The sequence below is a fragment of the Cyprinodon tularosa genome, unplaced genomic scaffold (genome assembly GCF_016077235.1).
Source record: "Cyprinodon tularosa strain WSP-4 unplaced genomic scaffold, ASM1607723v1 ctg197, whole genome shotgun sequence".
Taxonomy (NCBI): Eukaryota; Metazoa; Chordata; class Actinopteri; order Cyprinodontiformes; family Cyprinodontidae; genus Cyprinodon; species Cyprinodon tularosa.
In genome coordinates this window covers 59492-83656 of record NW_024038720.1, presented here as the reverse complement: position 1 = coordinate 83656, position 24165 = coordinate 59492, and the positions used below count along the sequence as shown (strand labels likewise).

The 24165-nt window shown below is 37.5% G+C and overlaps 1 protein-coding gene across 2 annotated transcripts in view; it reads left to right on the top strand.

Moving 5' to 3' along the window:
• Positions 1–24165, top strand: part of tub (TUB bipartite transcription factor) — a 61431-nt gene continuing 37266 nt past the window's right edge. For both annotated transcript variants that reach the window (XM_038283899.1, XM_038283898.1), the window contains exon 1: positions 1–194. In XM_038283899.1, the coding sequence (XP_038139827.1) occupies positions 139–194 (56 nt within the window). In that variant the 5' untranslated portion in view covers positions 1–138. The remainder of the gene's footprint in view (positions 195–24165) is intronic.

The following is a 24165-nucleotide window of genomic DNA, read 5'->3' as shown; positions in this document are numbered from 1 at the left end:
CATAGATAGCAGAAGGTCTAGCAGCGCTTAGCCTCCCTGCTTTTTCCCTGACAGGCGCTTCCAGTTACACCTCAACTCCGTCTCTGGTTTAGAGTCTTATTGTCCGCTCCGATTTGTCCCACATCTCTGGGGGTTGACATGGAGGGAGTGAGCAGCAACAGGAGCATGTCTTACAGTAGATGGAGTTATGACAGGTAAGCGGCATCCTGTATTCTCAAACGTCTGAGCGCTTAAAGCGGCTGTCAGGTCTCGTGCGTTTCGTTTTTATGATGCAGGAAGGCCGATTGTTTTTTCACAGGATGGAGCAACATCTTAGCGGAATTCCTCCCTCTAGTATTTACTATTGGGTTGGAAAATAGAAGGCTTGTTTCAGCATCGCTGATAGATGAAGGGCTCAGTCCCTTCATGTGTGTCATTGGTAAACTGATCTATCTATCTATCTATCTATCTATCTATCTATCTATCTATCTATCTATCTATCTATCTATCTATCTATCTATCTATCTATCTATCTATCTATCTATCTATCTATCTATCTATCTATCTATCTATCCATCCATCCATCCATCCATCCATCCATCCATCCATCCATCCATCCATCCATCCATCCATCCATCCATATCTTAATATTTCCATTCTAGGGACAGTCAATAATAAATGAACATTTGAATGATCATTGTGTATGCAGTGTGTCAGCCTAATCTTGGCAGTCATCAGTGTGAATGAGTCTGTGACTTCATCTTCTTGACTAGTGAAGGGTACACATTCAAGTGAAGGGTGATTGCTTGGAGTTCATCCAACAGTCAATGACATATTTCTGTTGAAACGAGAGGAAACAAGCCATCTCTTGTTATTGACTGGGAAGCAGTTGGGATTGATACATGGAGGATGTAGGACAGCTGCTGTTTCATTGATTATTAGGGCCAGAGTGGATTAGGTTTTACCTTGGTAATGTTTAAAATACTTTGGCTCAGTCAGTTTACATAATATTCTCAATATGTTTTTGGATATGCCAAGTATTTTTTTGTTTGTTTTCTTTTTTCTTGAGCCACTAGGCTTTAAGCTATAAAAAAAGCATTTATGGAACATATGATTTCTGATCTATGATATCTAATCTAATTTAATTAAAATACCTTGTGTAATTTATTTAATGATGATATCAAGAAAAATGCCTGTTCAAACTAAGGAAAGAGAACCAGATACCCTATGCTCTACTTACAAGTCTTACTGCCTTCTTCTGAAATAACTTGTGTTAGATGCCTCTTCATGTTACAAGGTGTAGATCTGCTTAAGTATCATTCTTTTTTAAATTTAATATGATCTAAAAAACACCTTATGACCTAAAACTAAACTTTAAATGTATCACAGTCTCCATATAATACCGGTAATTGGGTTTCCAGGTCCTACTGTAAACAGCTCCAAACCATGACATCATCACAAGTGACACCAGGCTCTTCTCCTTCTGTCTTGTCTTTTTTTTAATTAATTAATAAAAATTTTTTTTTTTACTTTTTTAGTGTCAAATAAATGAATTTAGACCTATTTGCCCAGAGAATATGATACCAGGTGTTATAGGCTTTAAGAGAAAAGGTTTTCACACTGCATACCTATTAAAGGTAGACCTGCACATTTTTTATGAATTGTGGGCTACAGTAGTCTGTAAGCCCTGTGATGGCAATTTGGGGTTTTACCAGACTTATTTTAGCATTTTGCTGTCTTTTTTCAGTGTGAACCTGATCGGAATACCAATCTTGACTGATTTCAACTTATTTTTTTAAAGGAAACCTGACCAATAAACTGTGACAATTTCCCTTATAAAGAACACAACAAAACAAATCATATAGATCTTTAAATATCACAATGTCTTAATGGTCAGGGGCACATTCAAGTCTTAAATGAGTCAAACATACTTCTAAATGCCTAGTAATGATTATCTAATCGTGTATACTTAAAAGGATAGTCTCTGTGTACTTTTAGGTATTTTAATTGAAACTGAATGCGGGATGTTCTGATGTAGTCCTGTAAGGAATTATAGTTTCTTTAAATAAGAGTTTAAATGGAATTTTAGATGGTATATTCCCTTGTATATTACTTACATTTGCTAGGATTTTATAAAATCCATGAATGAATAAACTGAATATGAACCATCCATATTTCTAAATACACTATATTGCCAAAAGTATTTGCTCACCTGCCTTGACTCACATATGAGCTTAAGTGACATCCCGTTCCTAATCCATAGGGTTCAATATGACGTCGGTCCACCCTTTGCAGCTAGAACAGCTTCAACTCTTCTGGGAAGGCTGTCCACAAGGTTTAGGAGTGTGTTTATGGGAATTTTTGACCATTCTTCCAGAAGCGCATTTGTGAGGTCGCACACTGATGTTGGACGAGAAGGCCTGGCTCTCAGTCTCCGCTCTAATTCATCCCAAAGGTGTTCTATCGGGTTGAGGTCAGGACTCTGTGCAGGCCAGTCAAGTTCATCCACACCAGACTCTGTCATCCATGTCTTTATGGACCTTGCTTTGTGCACTGGTGCACAGTCATGTTGGAAGAGGAAGGGGCCAGCTCCAAACTGTTCCCACAAAGTTGGGAGCATGGAATTGTCCAAAATGTCTTGGTATGCTGAAGCATTCAGAGTTCCTTTCACTGGAACTAAGGGGCCAAGCCCAGCTCCTGAAAAACAACCCCACACCATAATCCCCCCTCCACCAAACTTTACACTTGGCACAATGCAGTCAGACAAGTACCGTTCTCCTGGCAACCGCCAAACCCAGACCCGTCCATCAGATTGCCGGATGGAGAAGCGCGATTCGTCACTCCAGAGAACGCGTCTCCACTGCTCTAGAGTCCAGTGGCGGCGTGCTTTACACCACCGCATCCGACGCTTTGCATTGCACTTGGTGATGTATGGCTTGGATGCAGCTGCTCGACCATGGAAACCCATTCCATGAAGCTCTCTGCGCACTGTTCTTGAGCTAATCTGAAGGCCACATGAAGTTTGGAGGTCTGTAGTGATTGACTCTGCAGAAAGTTGGCGACCTCTTCGCACTATGCGCGTCAGCATCCGCTGACCCCGCTCCGTCAGTTTACGTGGCCTACCACTTCGTGGCTGAGTTGCTGTCGTTCCCAAACACTTCCATTTTCTTATAATACAGCTGACAGTTGACTGTGGAATATTTAGGAGCGAGGAAATTTCACGACTGGATTTGTTGCACAGGTGGCATCCTATCACAGTTCCACGCTGGAATTCACTGAGCTCCTGAGAGCGACCCATTCTTTCACAAATGTTTGTAAAAACAGTCTGCATGCCTAGGTGCTTGAATTTATACACCTGTGGCCATGGAAGTGATTGGAACACCTGATTCCAATAATTTGGATGGGTGAGCAAATACTTTTGGCAATATAGTGTATATGAGCCAAATACTAATTAGCTGTCATAAGGTTAGTTATTTGTTTTGGGGGCGCTGTAGTGTCCTCCTGAGACCCGGAAAAAAACCTGTCCTGCATTTCCTTTTTTTTATGTGATTTCCAACCTATCTACGCCTAAATGAACACCTTACTTTTATTTATTTATTAATTATTTTTTTTAACATATATTTTGATTTTATAGCTTGTCCAATGTAGTGAACAACAGGATTATATAAGTCTGAAATTGCACCGTATTAAATAGTTAGAAATGACTATTTCTGATTTTAGAATAACTTTAACCAAATAAAGCAACACATTTTTACAAAATGCAAACCATTTTTGAATATCTTCTGTAATTTGTTTATTTTTAGGGGCAAAATTCCATTGATTTTGTGGATTGAGAACAGTAAATTATAAAACTTAAACATGCTAAAACTAGTTTTCAATTCTCTCTTTTAGGAATATCTGTTGATATTCTTCCTCATCTTTCTGTCCATCTAACAGATCCAAATCTGAATCTTGTTGCACCATTGTGAATCGAACCCTTACTGCTTCACTTCTGTCTCCTATGGCAATTGGCAGTCACTAAAAATACAAATATTGACCCGGTGTCCAGTAAAATAGACGTTTATAAAAGGGCTATTATATATGAACAGAGAAACTTCATAAGATGTCAAAATATTGTTGTTTAGGCTTTATTTAACAAGATTATATATAGTTATCCTGGCAAAAATATCAAAATAACTTAATTATTTGACATACCACTCCTTTTATCATAAAATGTGGGTACAGGTCAGCCAGCCATTTGGATTAAGTAAAAGCAAGGGCTTTCCAGAATTTACACCTACATCACCGGAAAGGCCAGGGTGTCCTCTAAATATTACAGTAGGGCTTGATAAATTCATCCTAAATAGTAAAAGAAGATTAGGGTGAACACAATGTCAATTATAATGCACACAAATGAATGTTCCGTGTCCCAGGAGGGTAAAATAGATGCATGGAGATGCCATGAGTAGATGCAAGGATTGGACAGGATTTTAGTGCTACATATTTCAGAATACACAAAATTATACAATATGGCCATGCCATGGCATCACACTTCTATATGCAATCTTGTTAGTGGAGAAAATCTTGTATCTGTTATTTTATTTCAGGCTCTTATGTGGAAAGTTGTTTAAACAAAACTAGTTCTTGGAGAATTGGAAGATGATTATGTATCACCTGCAATGTTTCTACCTAGGTTTACCCTACAGGAAATATGACGGTTACTTGTTGCTGGGTATCAGTAGTTGTTATGTTTCCTGTTGGAGCCTGTTTATTCTTGTCCCAACAGCATGTGCAATCTCTCTGTGTCCTTCTCACCAAGCCTTCTCACAAAACACTATATTCCAGAGATGAAGGTCAAGCTGGCCTGACAACACGCAGTTCTGAGTCTTCACATCTTGATGTTCTCATGCCTAAAATACTACATAACAGGTTGTATTTATTTTTTCTACTTTTTTTTCCATCAATATTTTTATTATTTTCAACCATTATACATACCGTATAAACAAATACAAGAACCATACCAAAAAGAAAAACAAAAAACAAAAAGAAAAACACACAAATACCCTCTCAGATACACATCTGCATTTGAATACTCTTACACTTTTTTCAGCAAAAGACACAAACTAGTAATAAAGGCTCCGATATCAACCAGATTTCCAAGCTGGTGTTATTTAATTGTCCTCGTCGTCTTCAGATAAGTCCATACCTTCCACAAACATCATAAAGGGTCCCCATATTTTTTCAAATAGATCACCTTTTCCTTTTAGGAGATGGGTTATACGTTCCAGGGGTAAAGTTGTCAACATTTGTCTGACCCAGTGTCTGATAGTTGGTGCTGTCGATTTCTTCCAGAAAAGTGCAATTAGACGTTTAGATTGTAACAGACATACACTATATTGCCAAAAGTATTTGCTCACCTGCCTTGACTCACATATGAGCTTAAGTGACATCCCGTTCCTAATCCATAGGGTTCAATATGACGTCGGTCCACCCTTTGCAGCTAGAACAGCTTCAACTCTTCTGGGAAGGCTGTCCACAAGGTTTAGGAGTGTGTTTATGGGAATTTTGGACCATTCTTCCAGAAGCGCATTTGTGAGGTCGCACACTGATGTTGGACGAGAAGGCCTGGCTCTCAGTCTCCGCTCTAATTCATCCCAAAGGTGTTCTATCGGGTTGAGGTCAGGACTCTGTGCAGGCCAGTCAAGTTCATCCACACCAGACTCTGTCATCCATGTCTTTATGGACCTTGCTTTGTGCACTGGTGCACAGTCATGTTGGAAGAGGAAGGGGCCAGCTCCAAACTGTTCCCACAAAGTTGGGAGCATGGAATTGTCCAAAATGTCTTGGTATGCTGAAGCATTCAGAGTTCCTTTCACTGGAACTAAGGGGCCAAGCCCAGCTCCTGAAAAACAACCCCACACCATAATCCCCCCTCCACCAAACTTTACACTTGGCACAATGCAGTCAGACAAGTACCGTTCTCCTGGCAACCGCCAAACCCAGACCCGTCCATCAGATTGCCAGATGGAGAAGCGCGATTCGTCACTCCAGAGAACGCGTCTCCACTGCTCTAGAGTCCAGTGGCGGCGTGCTTTACACCACCGCATCCGACGCTTTGCATTGCACTTGGTGATGTATGGCTTGGATGCAGCTGCTCGACCATGGAAACCCATTCCATGAAGCTCTCTGCGCACTGTTCTTGAGCTAATCTGAAGGCCACATGAAGTTTGGAGGTCTGTAGTGATTGACTCTGCAGAAAGTTGGCGACCTCTTCGCACTATGCGCTTCAGCATCCGCTGACCCCGCTCCGTCAGTTTACGTGGCCTACCACTTCGTGGCTGAGTTGCTGTCGTTCCCAAACACTTCCATTTTCTTATAATACAGCTGACAGTTGACTGTGGAATATTTAGGAGCGAGGAAATTTCACGACTGGATTTGTTGCACAGGTGGCATCCTATCACAGTTCCACGCTGGAATTCACTGAGCTCCTGAGAGCGACCCATTCTTTCACAAATGTTTGTAAAAACAGTCTGCATGCCTAGGTGCTTGAATTTATACACCTGTGGCCATGGAAGTGATTGGAACACCTGATTCCAATAATTTGGATGGGTGAGCAAATACTTTTGGCAATATAGTGTATATCGATCAATAACTGCTCACATTTGGTATATTTAATATTTTTGGGATATAAACCCAGAATGAAAAAACCAGGATCCAGAGCAATTTCTTTTGAAACTAGTTGTTCTATAGTTTGTTTTACTTCTCTCCAAAAAATCCTAATTGCCCTGCATTCCCAGAAGCAATGAAACAATGTACCCTTTTCGTCAGAGCATTTTGTGCATGTGTCTGGTATATTAAAATTATACCTGTTTAATTTAACTGGTGTAACATAAACTCGCATTAACCACTTATACTGTAAAAGCCTTAAGCGTGAATTAATTGTTTGTTTATGAGCCTTGGTGCAGACAGACTGCCACTCCTCCGCTGACAAATTTATCCCTAAATCCTCCTTCCATGCATCCAATTTTAGAACTGAATTTTCTAATGAATTTGAACTTATTAATTTATAAAATTCTGATATTGCACCTTTGCTTGAGCTATCTTTGCAGGCCATTTCTTCTAAATTGGATTTTGGTGGTTTGGTTATATCATTATTTTGTTTTGTCCTGATATAACTTCTAAGTTGAAGATATTTAAAAAAGTATTTTCTATGTATGTTAAATTTTTGCCTGAGTGCTTCAAATGACATCATATAAATTGAACCTGCTGGATACAAATCCTGGACTTTGGCTATTCCATTAAGAGCCCATTGTTTAAACACGGCATCTGATCTACCTGGACTGAAATCACGGTTTCCCCATATTGGAGTGAACTGTGACAATGTAACTGACTCTTTTGTAAATTTCTTTACATCGTACCAAACTTTAATCATATTTCTAACCATTGGGTTAACTGTTTTCTTCATTAATTTAGCTACTGTATCAGACAAAATAAACAGGGGAAGAGGTGGACTTACAGAATTAGATTCCATTTCTGTCCACTGGGGGACATCTTTAGTACTAAAATAATATCGAATGGTCCTAAGCTGGGCTGCCCAGTAATACCAGATTATATTCGGGCACATCAGTCCTCCTTCACTGTAGGGTAAATGTAAGAGAGACAATCTAACCCTGGCTCGTTTATTTTCCCATATAAAACTAATCATTAATTTCTTCATTTTACTAAACCAGTCTGCAGGAGGAGGCAGGGGAACATTCTGAAAAACATATAATATTTTTGGGAGTATACTCATTTTGTAAATGTTAACCCTACCAATCAATGACATGGGGAGGGACATCCATCTATTGACATTCTCAGTAATCTCTTTTGTCAAACGTTCATAGTTATTTTTGACAACTACATCCAAATTTGAAAGTACCTGAATTCCTAAGTAATTAAATTCACTAACAACTTTAAACTGAGAAAGAACCTGAGGTGGTGCTTCATTTTCTCTCTCATCCAATAACAACGCAGATGATTTAGATCTGTTGATGACATACCCTGAAATGTGACCATACTCCTCTATAAGTTTTAACAAAGCTGGGACAGATCTATTTAGGTTTGAGATGAACAGGATGACATCATCTGCATATAATGAGAGTCTGTGCTCTACTTGTCCAATTGTAATACCTGTTATAGATTGATGAGACCTTACAGCTATGGCCAGAGGTTCCATTGCTAACGTAAATAACAATGGGGACAACGGACACCCTTGACGACATCCACGTTTAATAGTGATTGGGGTTGATACATTCTTATTTGTCAGTATTTCCGCAGTAGGATTCAAATATAATAATTGCACCCATTTTTTAAATGTATCTCCATAACCAAATCGACTCAAGACATTAAAAAGGTAGGGCCACTCAACCCTATCGAATGCCTTCTCGGCATCTAGAGAAAGCAGAGCCTTATCTGAGTTGTTGTCTAGGCCATGAATAATGTTAAAAAGCCTTCTGACATTATGCAGACCTTGGCGTCCAAAAATAAAACCATTTTGATCCCTATGTATCACTGAAGGAAGTGAATCTTGCAGACGTTTTGCTAATAATTTGCAAAGTATTTTAAGGTCGGCGTTGAGTAGGCTTATTGGTCTCAGGTTTTCGCACTTATTATTGGGTTTCCCTGGCTTGGGTAACAAAATAATTAATGCTCCCATCATTGATTTAGGGAGCCCACCATGAGAAAACGCTTCCTGAAACATCTCTAGTATAGGCTTTATTAGTTGCTCTTTAAATTTCTTGTAGAAATCTATTGGGAACCCATCAGGTCCTGCTTTTTTCCCCAGATTCATGTTGTCAATTGCCCTACTTATTTCCTCTTCATTCATTTCAGCCTCCAATTGTTGTCTGTAATCTTCATTTATACTTGGAATATCTAACTTGTTAAGAAAAATACTGTGTTCCTGTAAATCAGAGGTATCCTGAGAATCATAAAGTCTTTCATAATATTTTCTAAATTCTTCATTAATTTTGGTCGGCTCTACCACATTTTCCCCTTTACTATTGGTAATCGATGTTATGTTTTTTTGGGCTTCCATCTGCTTAATTTGCCATGCTAAGAGTTTCCCGGGCTTTTCTCCTTGTTCATAGAACGATTGATTTAACCTTAGTAAACTGGAGGCTGCTCTGTCAGCAGATTCTTTATTGTATTGTGCTTTTAACAACAATAATTCCTTCTCAGCTGATGAGTTACCATCTCTAAAAACCTGTTCTTCAAGTGTTTTTATTTTAAACTCTAACTGTTCCCTTTTCTTACGTTGTTCTTTAGATTTTGATGAGGTGTAACCAATTATGTAACCCCTTAAACAGGCCTTGAAGGCATCCCACTTAATACAGGCTGTAGTTTGTGTTGTATTCACATTAAAATATTCGTCTATCCTTTCCTCAACATATTTAAGAAAGTTTTCATCCTTAAGCCATTTTTGATGTAAGCTCCATCTGGGGTGATCCTTCACCAATTTGTTGTTTAAGTAAATTAAATTACAAGGGGCATGATCCGATAGTAATATACTATCATAGAAACAGTCAGTTACATTTGCTAACAAATCTGCTGAAATTAAAAAGTAGTCTATGCGAGAGTATGTATTAAATGTACTTGAATGGCAAGAATAGGTTATGTCGGTTGGTTTTAGATATCTCCAGATATCTACCATATTTAATTCTTTCATAAAGTTACAAATGGTTTCTCTACTTTTATTATGTGTTTGGTCAGTCCCGGTCGATCTGTCGCGAGTGGGATCCAGAACACAATTCCAATCCCCCCCAACAATGTATTTACCTGAGAGGGATGAGAGAGTCAGAAAAAGATTTGAGAAGAAATTATAATCATCTACGTTGGGACCATATATATTCACTAAATTCAGGTTTTGTTGTAAAAGGGACCCCTGTACAATCAAATATCTGCCAAATTTATCCTTAATAACATTTGTGACCTGAAAAGGAACTGATTTATGGATTAGTATCATCACTCCACGGGCTCTTGATGTAAAAGAAGCTGCATATATATTCCCCTGCCACCTCCTGCTTATTTTTATATATTCTTCTTCTAAGATGTGGGTCTCTTGTAAAAAAACTATTTTAGATTCCAAGTCCTTCAGTTTATTCATGACCTGTTTAATTTTCTTAGATTTATGTAGGCCTCTACAATTCCAGGATGTACATTTAATTTCTATTCCTTGTGTCATGTCAACTCAAAGGAAAATGGCATAAATATTCTACAAACATGCCTGAGAGGGACAACATGTGCAACTGAACATACACAACAAACGAATACTGAACTATGTGAAAAAACAAACCCACGATTCCCATCCAAATGGGCAGACCCCTCTAATACACTCCTTCCGACCACTGTCAAGTACAGATCTCTATGATCTGTTCCACTGACTCCAAACATCAACAAAAAGATATATCAGTTTTCCCTAAACATATGTTTAAATGCTCCAATATAAGCAACATGACCTCTAAAGCTTACATAATGAAAGTGAGGATATAATAATTACAGCAGTAATTGTATTAAAAACAAGGACCAATGTAACACATCGTTATCACCCATTATGAACACAAAGTGTGCTTTGCTCTTACCGTAAAAGTATTATTCATAGAGAAAAAAAATAAAAAATAGGGAAACGTACACGCAGTTATTGTACTCCACCAGTCCATTCCTATAACAGCCACTTTGTCCCTTACTCCTGCACCTCCTGAATCCGATTAATAAAAGCCTGAACTTCCGCTGGTGTGTCAAACTTGTGCGTTTCCCCTCGGTGTGTGAGCACCAGTTTAGCCGGGTGAATGATGCCGTGTCTCAGCCCGAGTTCGCGCAGCCGTTTTCGCACTCCATCGTACTGCTTGCGCTGTTTGTGCACCTCCGTGGCGACGTCGTTGTAGAATCTCACCCGCTGATTCTTGTAGAGGATATCCAGCTTTCCTTTAGCGGCTTTAAGTACCATTTCTTTTTGCCTATAATTAAGAAACCTCATAATTACAGTTCTTGGGGATGATTCTGCATTTCTTTTCGGTCCAACGCGGTGCGCTCTCTCGAAAATCAAAGGGCTTCTTAAGGTGGGTAAATCCAATACCTCTGGTATCCAGGTTTCCAAAAATCCACAGGTGTCCGAGCCTTCGGCACCTTCAGGGAGGTTTACCAACCTGATGTTATTGAGCTTAATTTGCATCTCCATATCGACCACCTTCTCCTCCAGAAACTTATTTCTTTTCTCCATATTGCGGACCGTAGCCCTCAGCCCGGTTTGCTCGTCCTCCACCGTAGATAAGCGCTCCTCTGCGTGTGTCAGACGTTTGGCACATTCACCCACGTCCTTTCGTATAGCATCTATGGCAGTCATGACGCCATCAAATCTTACTCCGAACTCTGTTTTTAAGTTGTTTATTGCCCCCAATATCTCCGCCTTGGCACCAGGTGGGCTGTTCGTGTCATCCCCGCTGCGTTGCGCTAGCTCCGCGCTAGCCTCATTGCTAGTGCTCCGCTCAACTCTAACATCTTTGCTAGCCTCCTTAGCACTTAGCTCCACGTTTTGCGGTCCGAAGTCAGTTAATTTAGATTGCGTGGCTGTTTTTGCCTTATCCTTGCTGGTTTTTCCAGGGCCAGGCATTGTTGTATCCGAATCAAGTTCAAATATGACTGTTAGGGGCGTTTTGAAGTCTAATCAAGGGATTTTTCAGGATTGTTGTAGAGAGCGGTGTCGAACGTGACCTTCTAGCTCGCGGCCATAACCGGAAGTCTATTTTTTCTACTTTTAGTTTTTTTTTTATATATTAACTAGAACTTAAGCATTGTAAAAAAGGACCTGAATTGGACCTCAGTTTTTTTTTCAAACTTCATTTATTTTCCTTTTATTTTAGTACCTGATAATGAGATGGATCAACCTGATAAATATCATGGTACTGCCTTAAGTGTGTTCTTGTGAGGTTGTGGCCTAACAGCATAATTGAAATTAAATTAAGTCTATTTATATAGCACCAATCCACAACAGGTCATCTCAAGGCACTTTGCAGAGACAATTTAACCAGATCATACAGTCGGATTGGTTCAAAGTTTCCTATCTAAGGAAAATCAGCTGATTGCATCGACTCATTGACTCAAAGGCAATCCCTCAAACCAAGTTAAAGATAAATATATTTGTTTCGGCAAAGCATGTGGGTCATTTTTCCTTCTATATTTCTGGTATTTTTTAGATTCTTTCTTTCAATATTAGGTTGAAAGACAACTTTCTTTCAATCTATTCTTCTTATCCAAAACTATTGTGAATAAAAGTTTTACAATCTAATTTAATATTCTTCCCCTTTTTATATATAGACTTTCTTATATGATTGTCCATCCATTTTAAGAGATGTTCCTGGTCCAATATATCTGGATCTAATGGCTGAACTGTTTGCATCTCTACACTAGGTGAAGGACAGGTGTTTGGTACCCGTGCTTAGGATCATCCAGAGACAAACTTTTCAGCTTTTTTCCAGTTTTTAGTGGACCCATCTGATATTTATTTTAAATGTTCTGTTGATTTAAAAAGTTTCATTGACATGGCGCTCTAACAAGAGAACAAGCTGAAGTGTCACCGCTTCTCTACCTGGCATGAGGGGCTTTTCAAGTTTATTTTTGCCTCATGCAAGACCTAATAGGAGTAATTCTTCCATCCATCCATCCATCCATCCATCCATCCATCCATCCATCCATCCATCCATCCATCCATCCATCCATACATACATACATACATACATACATACATACAGTTAGTTTGACAAAATGGAAAAGTGACTAACATTGTTATAAACAAAAATAACAACCAGACTCCTTTTTTTCTTGTGTTCTAATTTTTTGTGTCAACAGCCATTGGACATTTTGCACCGTGTAGGATGGCTATTAGTCATTGTTTGTTTGTTGGTAGCTTTTCCTTTTTTACTTATTCAATTTCTCAATAATATTCCTGTGTTGCTGTCCCTGAATTTAGAAAATGTGTTTATTTAAGCAGCTGCCTGATGAAAATGTTGTTATTCTGTAGGTGCTACTATTTAATTTTGATCAGACAAAGAACTTTTCATTAATTTGGAATCAGCGAAATGCTTATGAAATATGGACCTACTGTCCATCTGGACACCTGTGTAGGCTGTTTCTGAAAATGAGTCACAGAGGATGACGATGTAGTTAAAGTTTGTTGAGATGTTTTAAGCAAAGTGGTTTACCAAAAAGATGACTTAAAGTGTCAAAACCAGTGAGCGTAGTCATTCATTACTCGTATTGTTTCACTCCATGAGGCACTTTAGTTAACCTTATCCTGTTCAGTGTGTGAGTTTAGGATTAGCAATATTATAAGCAAAATGTTTTTGTGGTGTATGCAAACTACACACTGTAAACACTGAATAAAAAATTATAGTAAAAATAAATTGCAGTATAAAAATAATGGGAGAAAATGTTGTATTAGCCTATATAGATATAATTCGATTCAATTCAGTTTATTCATATAGGGCCAATTCAAAACACATGTCATCTCAAGGCCCTTTACAGAGACAATTCAACCACATCATACAGTCAGATTTGTTCAAAGTTTTCTAAGGAAAACCAGCTGATTGCATCGACTCATTGACCTGACACCAAGCATGCTTGTATTGACACTGGAGCAGAAAAAACTCCTTTTTAACTGGAAGAAACCTCCAGCAGAATCAGGCTCAGTGTGAGCAGCCATCTGCTGAGGCTGACTGGCTTTCAAGGAGACAGAAGCAGACTTAGAAAAAGAAGGAAAGATACAAAAGGCCCTGTCCAGGAAACACACAACCAGGCAGATGAGCTCTGAGTCAGCTCCCATGTCAGAGGATGAAAGAGAGCAAATCCAGTTAGTCACAGTGAGCAAATCCAGTTAGTCACAGTCAGAGAAACAGGAATACACTGAAAAATAGGCTGAGCTCGAACATCTATAAAAGGTGTTTATAGCAAAGGTGTTGATATATAACCCAGTCTTTGTTCCAAACATTACAATCAAACACTAAAAACTGATCTTAAGTGAGCATTTACTCATAAATATAAGCTACTTTTTAACTGGTAATATAAAATATATAGATAATTTCTACAATGATATAAAACACAAGTAATACTTGCAGGATGTGTGTAGCTTTCAGTCGCTGCGGTTGCTAAACCTGTTGAAAGCAACAAGCAACACTAAACGCACTGAGTTACTATTAAAAAACAAGGCCGCATTCTGGATTCTACACCAGAGAGCTGAAAATATATCTGGTAATTTTCATACCTCTTTTGCTGCATAATAACAACTTTTAGCTTAGTTAGCTGTTATCTAAAAGTTGGATAAACCACCGCCCTGGAGCACATGACTCATTTAGGGACGGCTCTGAACCTCTTAAGTGATTGGCAAAAAAAAAAAATCAAAATTTGTGATTTTATGTTTCCATTTTCCTTTGTACTACTAACCATGAACCTTAAAAGCTTGCTTGCCCAGAGTCCATTGTCATAGGATAATAAATGTACTGTTGTGTGTAAAATTGCTTATTTCTACTAGCATGCATGGATCTGCCTCTGCCACTTTCTCTTCCCTTCTGTGTGATGGCAAACCCACTTTAAGGGTATTAGCGCTGGTAGGGGGAAGAGTGAAAAAGTCAGTTCTACATCACTCTTGCTAAATGTCATATCCAAACTAATTATAATTGATTGCATAATTGATTGTGCAATTTAAAAATTGCACTTTGCTATACTGTGATAGAATTACAAATGTTTTTAATTGCTTAGCCTTACTTTGCTTCTTTGCTAAAAATAATCTCAAAGCATATTAGCATATGAAAACAAAACCTTTTCCAATAGTTAATATGGTTTGATATTGTATTTTAACCATTAAACATACAGCGTCTGCATATCTATAGTATATTTTACCAGTTTAGTGGACTCCAGCTACTCGAAATCACCACATCAATGAAAGGAACTATTTCATGGTGGCACTTGTGTATATTTGCAAAATAAAATATGTTTAAATTATTATGCGTCTGGGTGAAATACTACAAAAATATAAAACAGGCCCTTTGAATTATTTGTTTTTGAAGGAATTAGTCATATGAAATTTGAACTGGTGCATTGAAAACTCCGTGTCAAGTAGTTGTGTTAAGCATGGTTTATGCTTGACATGTCCTCAAACGCAAATTACATACGGGCAGACAGAATTTCCGCGCCACATAAAATTTGTGACAAAGCCACTCAGGAAAAACTTGCTGTATGGGCAACAGTTCCTAACAGCTAGAGTTCACAACGTAAACATCGAGAGACATCCTGTGATTAGCCACCCTCAACAGATTGTTTATAGCACCCTTCACCTATGGGTTTCTATAGGGATTCTATGTGAATCCACTGCAGATGGTGTTGTCACCACCTTTGGTGTGATTGCACCATTAGAGTTCTAATACTAGCTTGTAAATAAACAAAAATGAGAAATGGAAGTTAGACTTCAACTTTTATTTTTGTTTTGTCCCTTCACTGTAATTAGTCTACATTCCTGGCTGGTAAAAATATACTAATTTTCCTTCCTCTGTACATTTAACAGTGTTTCTTTAAACATAAGGTGCTTAATGCCAAAGGAAAGTACAGGATGATAAACCTCTGGGGAGCATATGTTGCAAAGGCAACTGAAAGAAAACCTTATGTTGTGTGAAAATGGTCAGAAATTAATTAAGACAAAACATATTCTGAATGGGAGTAAGATACCGACTTGCCATACTCTAAGAGAAATTCCTGTCATTACTGGTTCTTAAAAAAAAACCCTGCAAGAGATACAGTTAGGTATTCAAGCTTAGCCTCTCTGATTTCTCTTTTCCTCAGATTTATTTACTTCTGCAGACTTGTTTATTCACTACCCACAAGTGTTGGATAAAAAACTGATTTGCATTAGTGCAATGCGTATGGTAACTGATTGACACATTTCTTTCTGTAGCTGTAACAGTCTGGCCAGAAAGTAGCTAAAATGACAGCTATGTCTAGACAGTGGAAGAGAGTTTACTCTGTCTGCTGTTGAAAACTTTTTCATAGACATATTAGATATTTGAGAATTTGACTGTATGTGATTCACAAAAATATATTGCATAATTTCTGTGGATTTGACACACAAACAACATAACAGGCAGTAACTGGAAAATTTATTAGAATACAAAACAAAAACTGTTATTTATCCTGATTATAAACATATTGAGACATATTTTGTTTACCCTTTTATATAAGACTAGTTAATAGTTCAAAAGGGAGTGGCAGGCTAGTTGTTAGGGCATAGAGCTTGCAATCCTGAGGTTGTGAGTTTGAAATCCACTCCCACAGACTGCTCCTCTAGGTTTCTGAGTAGCAGTAACCTCTGAACACCCCATGCCATTAACATAAAGATGGTCTCCTATCAGACCACATTTCCCCCCGAAAACTGGAATAGAACATAATTTTGCTTCATTATTTCAGAAATAATAACAACAAATTGACAAACAGATTGATGATAACAATAATATGCTACAATAGCTACGTTTTTTCCTGTTTCTTTTCTAAATTATAATATAATAAACAAAAAGAATACTTTTATGAAAACTCTGTAAAGGGGATTTTTGTATTTTTAGACCTTGTTTGTATCATACAATTCTCTGTGATGAAATAAATGCCGGCATCATGAATCCCCATATGACAGCAGCTATGTGTAATAAAGAAAGATGACCTGCAATAAGCAGATCAATGACCGAGTGATTGATAGCACTGGAGGAGGGAAGTAGAAGGGAAGGACAGTCAATGGCCAAAGTAAACCATTATAAACACAAATAAAAATGGTTTAGACACCCCTCAAATTACCACATAAATGCATCAAAGGCAAAGGCCAGTTATATCAAATGCCACAACTAGTAAGCAATTTTATGTATTCGTTCACACTCAATTATGAGAAAGGCCTGAGCAGAGTAAAATCACACCGTTCTTGAGTCATTAATCATTTTTGGTACTGTACTGTTTAAACAACTGAAACAATGTCATCATTTCACTTAAAAAAAACACAAACTACTTTGGTTTGTATTCACAAGCAATGCATGTGTTCAAGAATGTCCTCTTGCATTACTGAATACATTATGTTTTGCTTTTTATAACACAAATTCATATTAAAACCAAATGTTGCAGTAATTTTACCTGCATTGAAATATACCTACAGTAAATAAAACATCAATTGATTATTTTACCGTTTACAGTGGATTCATGTATTTTAGACGCAGATGTCAACCTGGTCACTTTTCTTGGTGCTTAAGAGTTAGAGACACTATTGAAGGGTTAGTGGGTGTTTGTATGGTGATATACTTCTATTTACTAATTCAGTAAGGAAAATATCCTTCCTAATCTCAATTAAAACTTTTAGTTTCTGACATCTACTGAGCATGATTAGGTGCTAATTAAACGCTGTAGTCTTTTCTTTTTGTAACAAAAAAACTATTTAAAAGAAGGTTTAATATGGAAGATACTAGACATTTGTATAGTTCACTTCTCAGTGCAAGTAAGATTAATGCTAAAGTAATCATGTTTTCATATTTCCATTTTTGTAAACATCTGCTCTAAATGTAGACTTGCGATGAAAGGGCCATCAAAGGAAAATTATAAACTCCCTTTATAAATCACAATCACTGCAAAGTGTTATTACTGTGTTTGCAGCACAGCGACTTTGATGCTGTTAGTTTCCAACAGAAAAAGCTGCTGATTCCCTATCACATCAATGCGGATTAGTGCTAAGTTGCCCTTTGAGCAGCAGGTGTGCCTTTAGAGCATGAATCTGGAGAGACATGGCGATCCAGCTGTCCCCAGAAAAAATACTGATGCGAGAAAAAAACAACAACAACAAACACAGGTAACCATGGAAGTTATATGTAATAGAAATTTTTGGTTGTGCATAAAGAACAAATTAATAAATATACTTCTTTTTTTTTGATTGTATGAATTTGAAGTTCAAGTTCAGTAGCTGTAGCTACTTTTCTTCATGGCAACATCCAATTTATACTTTAGATGTGGAAGTCAGTGGTACAGATGTTTTAATTTAATCTGCAATACTGCATACTAAATGCATTACAATCTAACTGCCTTATTCTTTAGCCATCTGTTATTAATTTCAATTATATATATATATGTTTTATTATCCTTAAAATTCATTAACTGAATGTCAAAGAAACAGAATTTTCAAAACAAGGTTCATTCAACAGGTTTAAAATACAAGGCAAGACCCAATGGTCCGATACACGTATGGGAAAAAGTCCTTATTTTTCACAACTCAGCAAGTATGACCGACCTGCTCCTATGGCCCATAGAGCAGCAGATCCTGATCTGCGCAGATTTTCTTTTTTTCCCTCTGTTTTTGTGCCTGATGAATTGAAACAATGTCCCACATTTGACTGGTTCGGATTAATAAAAGTAAAAAAAAAAAAAAAAAAAAACTACAAAAAACGGCCAGTGCTGCTACAATGCAAAGCCCCATGTCATGACCAGCCTGCGCAGCAAGCTCTTAAACCAGAACAGAAACAGGATTTAGATTTACACAAAAATATTAGGAGATCTCTGTTTAAAGAAAAAGGAAAAGAGAACAAAAAAAAAACCCCTATGGGATGGTATTGATGAGGCAGTGGAAAGATGGTTCTTTGAGAGCATTTTGCGAAGTAGCATATTTTTGCTTCAGGCCATCTTGAGGTACAGGCTGCTTGGTTTGGCAGGTCATCAACCTTCCCCACCCAACAAGCTCTTCAATTTGCTCATACTGCCGTCATTGGGGTTATTAGATGGGGAAGTGGGTGAGGAAGAGGGCAAAGAAGCTGCGGTGGGCGTGCATCTAGAGCCAGGTAAGGGAGAGATGCTAGGGGACTGACTGGAACCGAGGAAACAAGCTTTGAAGATATCTAATGTATCCAGTGTGAAATAAATCATCTTATTTCAACCTGTTTTATTTACAGCTTTGATCGCAACATGTAGTAATGTTACTGATGTCAGTAGTTTGAGAAGTAATCTCCGAGTCCTTGAAACACTAGAGAGAAACAACATTAACTGTTGTTTTGCTGCCACCTATTGTTCACTATAATCTCAGTTCAAACATCTATACCTACCCCAGTCACTTTGAAGTCCACCATAATGGTAATCTCTACAGTTAAATGAGAAACCTGCTCATATGTATTTATAAATAGTAATATCTAAAGCAATGCAAACATAGAAATTTAGTCTTTTCAGTTCACTTCAATTGCAGAGAATATTTCACATCAGCATTAAAGTTAAAAGAGTGATATAAAGAAGGCTGTTATATCATGTACGGTATATATAATATAATTATCACATTTACAATATAATTAGCAAAAATGTATTTGCTCAAGTGAGAGCAATACACCTTCGTAGTCTACTGCTTAATCTTTATTGGATGTATAGTCCCTTCTATTGAAATATCTAGAAATATAGTCCACCATGAACCAGATATTAACAATACCTATGTGAAATAAGAAGTTTTGCTCAAATATCAACTCATATTGAATGAAGTTATCCTAAATAATAAGTGATACACAAATCTTGGTTAAAATCTTCAACAAAGGCTTCGTACTTTGTAGTAAATTGTAAAAAAAAAAAAAAAAATAAATAAATAAAAACAACACATTTTACACCTCAAGACAAAAGATGACCTACAACAAATACTCGGGAGTGTCCAAAAATATTTGCAAATATGAAGTTGCAGCAGCGGTGTGGTTGCATGTCTGGCAGTTGTCTCCCTTTTCCTTCTTAACCTTCCTCCGAGCATTAAGAGCAGCTTTTACTACTGCGAAGTATTTGTGACATTATCCTTCAGAGGAAAGCACCTATTACTTTCTCCATCTCAGAGTGTGCTACTTGTTACTGTGTAGAGATTACAGCCGGGCATTTAGCAGTTCTTTATGGTTTCTCAAATCGTGGTTTGTTGCATTGACCGCTCATCATATCAGTCCTTAATATCTTGATATAGAATTCAAGATTAACCATGCAGCAGTCGTTCCTCCATCCATGTGAGGAAACAAAAATCACATATTCATATTCATTTCATTTGTATGATCCCATCATCTTTTTTTTTTTTTTGCAACAATTGCAACATTTGATCAACAATGGATGACAGGAAATTCATGCAAACATTTCTTTACCACTCATATGATGTTGTAATTGAGATTTTCTTTTCAATTTATTTGCTTTAATATTGCTACTCAAACAATACTGATAAGTGGTTGTTGCTTTTATATGAAAAATACCCAATTATTAGGTGTTTGTAGAATTTGTGATTTGTCTGCTACGGCACCCCAACTATTTGGTTGCTGTGTCTTACACAATCACAGAACTTAACACAGTCTGTGAATCAATAACAAAGAGAAACCCCAAATGATGAATTCGTCTTGCATAATTGTTACTGTATCCATGGGTACATTCTCATTTTTCACCAATGTAGAAAGTCTTTTAATGTGATGTAAGCATGTCTATGTGTTTTCACTCCCAAAGTGGACCAAAACAATGGAACTTTAACTTCCTATGATGTTACAATATCAATAAGTTATTATATGGTACTGTTACTCTTAAGGGTCTTCAAAACGTAAGATGTTATGATATAGATTTCTACTGAGAAAAACAATAGAAAAAAAGAAAAGAAAAAAAAAACTAATTTCTCCTCCCAGCTTCAGCTGTGTTTGCTGTAAAATTAAAATGCTCCCATTTCCATCTTTTGTTGTTAGCTATATATGGTAGAGAATCTACATTTCTTGCTGTTGTATAGCGCCTCTGTGTGTCCATGAGAAGTTACTACAATTTTTTTCCCTTTAAGTGCCCAATTGCACCCCCTTCTTGTGAAAATAACAGATTTATTGCTTCTCATTTCTGCTTCCGTGATGCAGGCACAGCTAGATATTAATTAATCATAGCAGTGGCAGCTGACAGCACAGTAATGCATGTGTGTTTGTGCTTTTGCATCTTACCCTCAGGCAAATGTTATGCTTAAAAGGCTGACTGGTGAGCTTTTAGATGAAGTTGAGTTGTTGCCATGAGAGCAAGCCTGCGGATGAGGCAGTGTTACTTACAGGGAGAGACGTCAGCCTCCTCACAGAGATGCTGAGTTGTGAAGTGACGTGAGCAACACTAGCTCACGCTCCAACCCCTTCTATGTCTCAGCCTCCTGTCTATTTTCCAATCTATTCACATCCAAAGCATTTATTTTCTCCTAAAGGAGTCAAGATTATATTGTGTACACATGGTGTACACTGTGCATCACAGTAACTCTAATAGGTATTTTGTTAGCCTTTGGTGTGTATGACATGTAAAATGAGAGTCAGAAACTGAAAATATCTGTAGTTCATTTTTGCTCCATAGCTATCAACTTTTTGCCAAAATTTACATTTATTGGGAGGTTTACAGTCTAGGAATAATGGTTGTGCGAAGCTCTGCTAGGATTAATATAAAAAAGACAAGTAGGAGCACAAAGAGTGAGTCACAAGTATATTATCCTTGTGAAGATATATGCAGGACTACTGTACAGCAGCAGACAAGGTGACACTGTCATTTATCATAGCTACCTCTGTTGTCTTTTTGTCAATGAGGTCAGTCTATGTGGGATGTAGCATCATTTGAACCAATAAATGGAAATAATTTGTTCTTTATGGTGAAGAAAAATCCTTTGAAATGATAGAAAAGGAAATATGTTTTATCCTGCATCTCAACAGATTTAAAGATGTTATTCTGAGTTTAAGCAACAGTTTTTCTGTACATAAAGACTATCCTGAAACAAATCTTAAAGATAAATCATCATTTTAAACTGGCTTTATGTGCCTCTAGAAAGACTAAGGTGTCCAATCTGTCATCTTAGTTGGTTGTCCCTGGATACAAGTGCTTTCTAAATGCAAACAGCAGTTTAACAACGCCCAAGATATATACTCATTGCTCAGGCTGTCACACAGAGATAGTGATTCCAGTTAACTTAATGCATTTTTACATATTGTTACACAATTATCACATTACACTTGCTTGGAAGATTATGTTGTTTTTTTTTTTTTTTTGCTTTTTAGCTTGAACCCTGAAAGCAGGAATATGGATTAAAAAATTTGCAATAGTTACAGCTGAAATTAAGGTTACTCCATTAGATATATGCTGTTCAATAGCCCTTGCACATTTTCTGGTATCAGATGTATTCAAGACAGGTGTCATATATTCACAATGTGATAAATAAAAAAAAGTTATGTGACAGAATTTTTTAATATAAAGAACATCATGCCATTCTTCTGTTCTGTAATATATAGAATGACATTGGAGGTATAGCAAGCTGTTAGCAAATAAATCGTCTGGCCATAGACGTGCTGTTCTTAGCTTACTACTGTCAGGGTTGGTTGTGGTTTGGAGGACCCAAATGCAGAGGCAGAGGTGAATACTTGTAGTTTTAATGAAAATGGTTAACAAAGGCAGTCCAAAATCCAACTAAAAATGTAACAGACCAGAACCATGGAGACATCAAGGGAAAACACGTAGAAGGAGCCAGGGAGAGACGAGGGGAGACAACTACAGCGAAGACAGGACCAGCAACAACAGAGGAACCAACAAAGAGTGAGAGCAGAGGGAGAGCATAAATAGCTGACAGAGACAAAGGGAGGGCTAACGAGCTGACAAGGAGCAGGTGTGAGGAGACAACAAGGGACCCAAGGGGAAAGGAACACACACACACACAAGAGGGCAACAGAGGACAACATGAGAACTAACATAAATCTAGAAATTACAACAAAATAGGAATAAAACCAATAAAAACTAGAAAACAAGGAGCAAAGTAAAGCATAACATAACCAAAACCATGACAATTACTGCATGTTCAAAACATTTATACCTTTATTAGAATGAACTGCAACAAGCAACAGTACAATGATCTAAAGTACTTCAACAAACAACCTAAAACTGAGGTTTCTTAAAGGAATAGTACACCCAAAACATGATTAGCCATCATTTTCTACTCACCCCCATGCTGAACAACACTCTGGAGTACTTTTTTGATATCTCAAATGCATCTGGAGATCTGGGAGGCTTCTTGCTGTCTGCTGACATTCAAATAATGGAGGTCTATGGTGACCGAGACAGAAAGGTCCATAAAAGTCCACAAAAAACATGTCAATATTCCTCCATACTGCTCGTCCAATGTATTCCAAGTGTCCTGAGTGGGTAGCATCCAGAATTTACTCGAAACGAAGTCATTTAGAATGTTTTTAGAGCATAAACAGTAGTGCATAGGATTTCCTGAAAGCGCGCACATGCGCGCTCACGACGCTACGGAAGCCGGCAGACCAAACCAGATGAAAGTGCGCATTCAGCGTCTGCTCCGCCAATAATGCAAGCGTAGAAGAAGAAATGTGCTGTTTACCTGTGCAAAGAAAGAAACAACGAAAGAAAAATGTCTGAGGACTTCAGTGTTGAGGAAGAGGATGAGTTCTTTGCCGAGCTGAATGCGCTGGTTTGGTCTGCCGGCTTCCGTAGCGTCGTGAGCGCGCATGTGCGCGCTTTCAGGAAATACTATACACTACTGTTTATTTATAATTTATAAATATAATTAAATATAATTTATATTTAATTAAATTATTTTACTTCAAGTTCTTGCTTTACAAAAATGCAATTCTTGTCGAGGTCTATCTAGACATAATCAAATATATACTACTCTCTTTGTTTTTATAAACAAGCCATATTCTGGATTTAGTGGTATGTACACATAAATCCATGTTATTGAATTGGGAAATAGAGGAGAACTTTAGTGTGCTGAAGCAGTCCATCTAGTTACCTCAGTGGGATTCTGGGAGACACTTTTATCCAGTATGACATTTGATGATCAAATCATGTTTTATGCATGCCCTCAGATGGCCACTGTGTAGTGTCATGCAGGGATTCATGTTGACACTAGAACCATGCTTGTTTATTTTATCTGTAAGTCTTTGTAAGCATGGTGAGTCAATCCCTTTCTTGAGAAAGTCAATCATAATTTATCTAAGATGCATAATTGTCTCCAAATAGTTGGATGGATAAATGGAAGGATCAGTGCAAAAAAGAAGGGAATTCTCTATTAGATAGCTTATTTTTTGACTTGTAATTCTAGATATAGAATTATGAGGTCACTTTCGTTTTCTTTTTCAAGCTAAATCTGCAACCTATATTTGT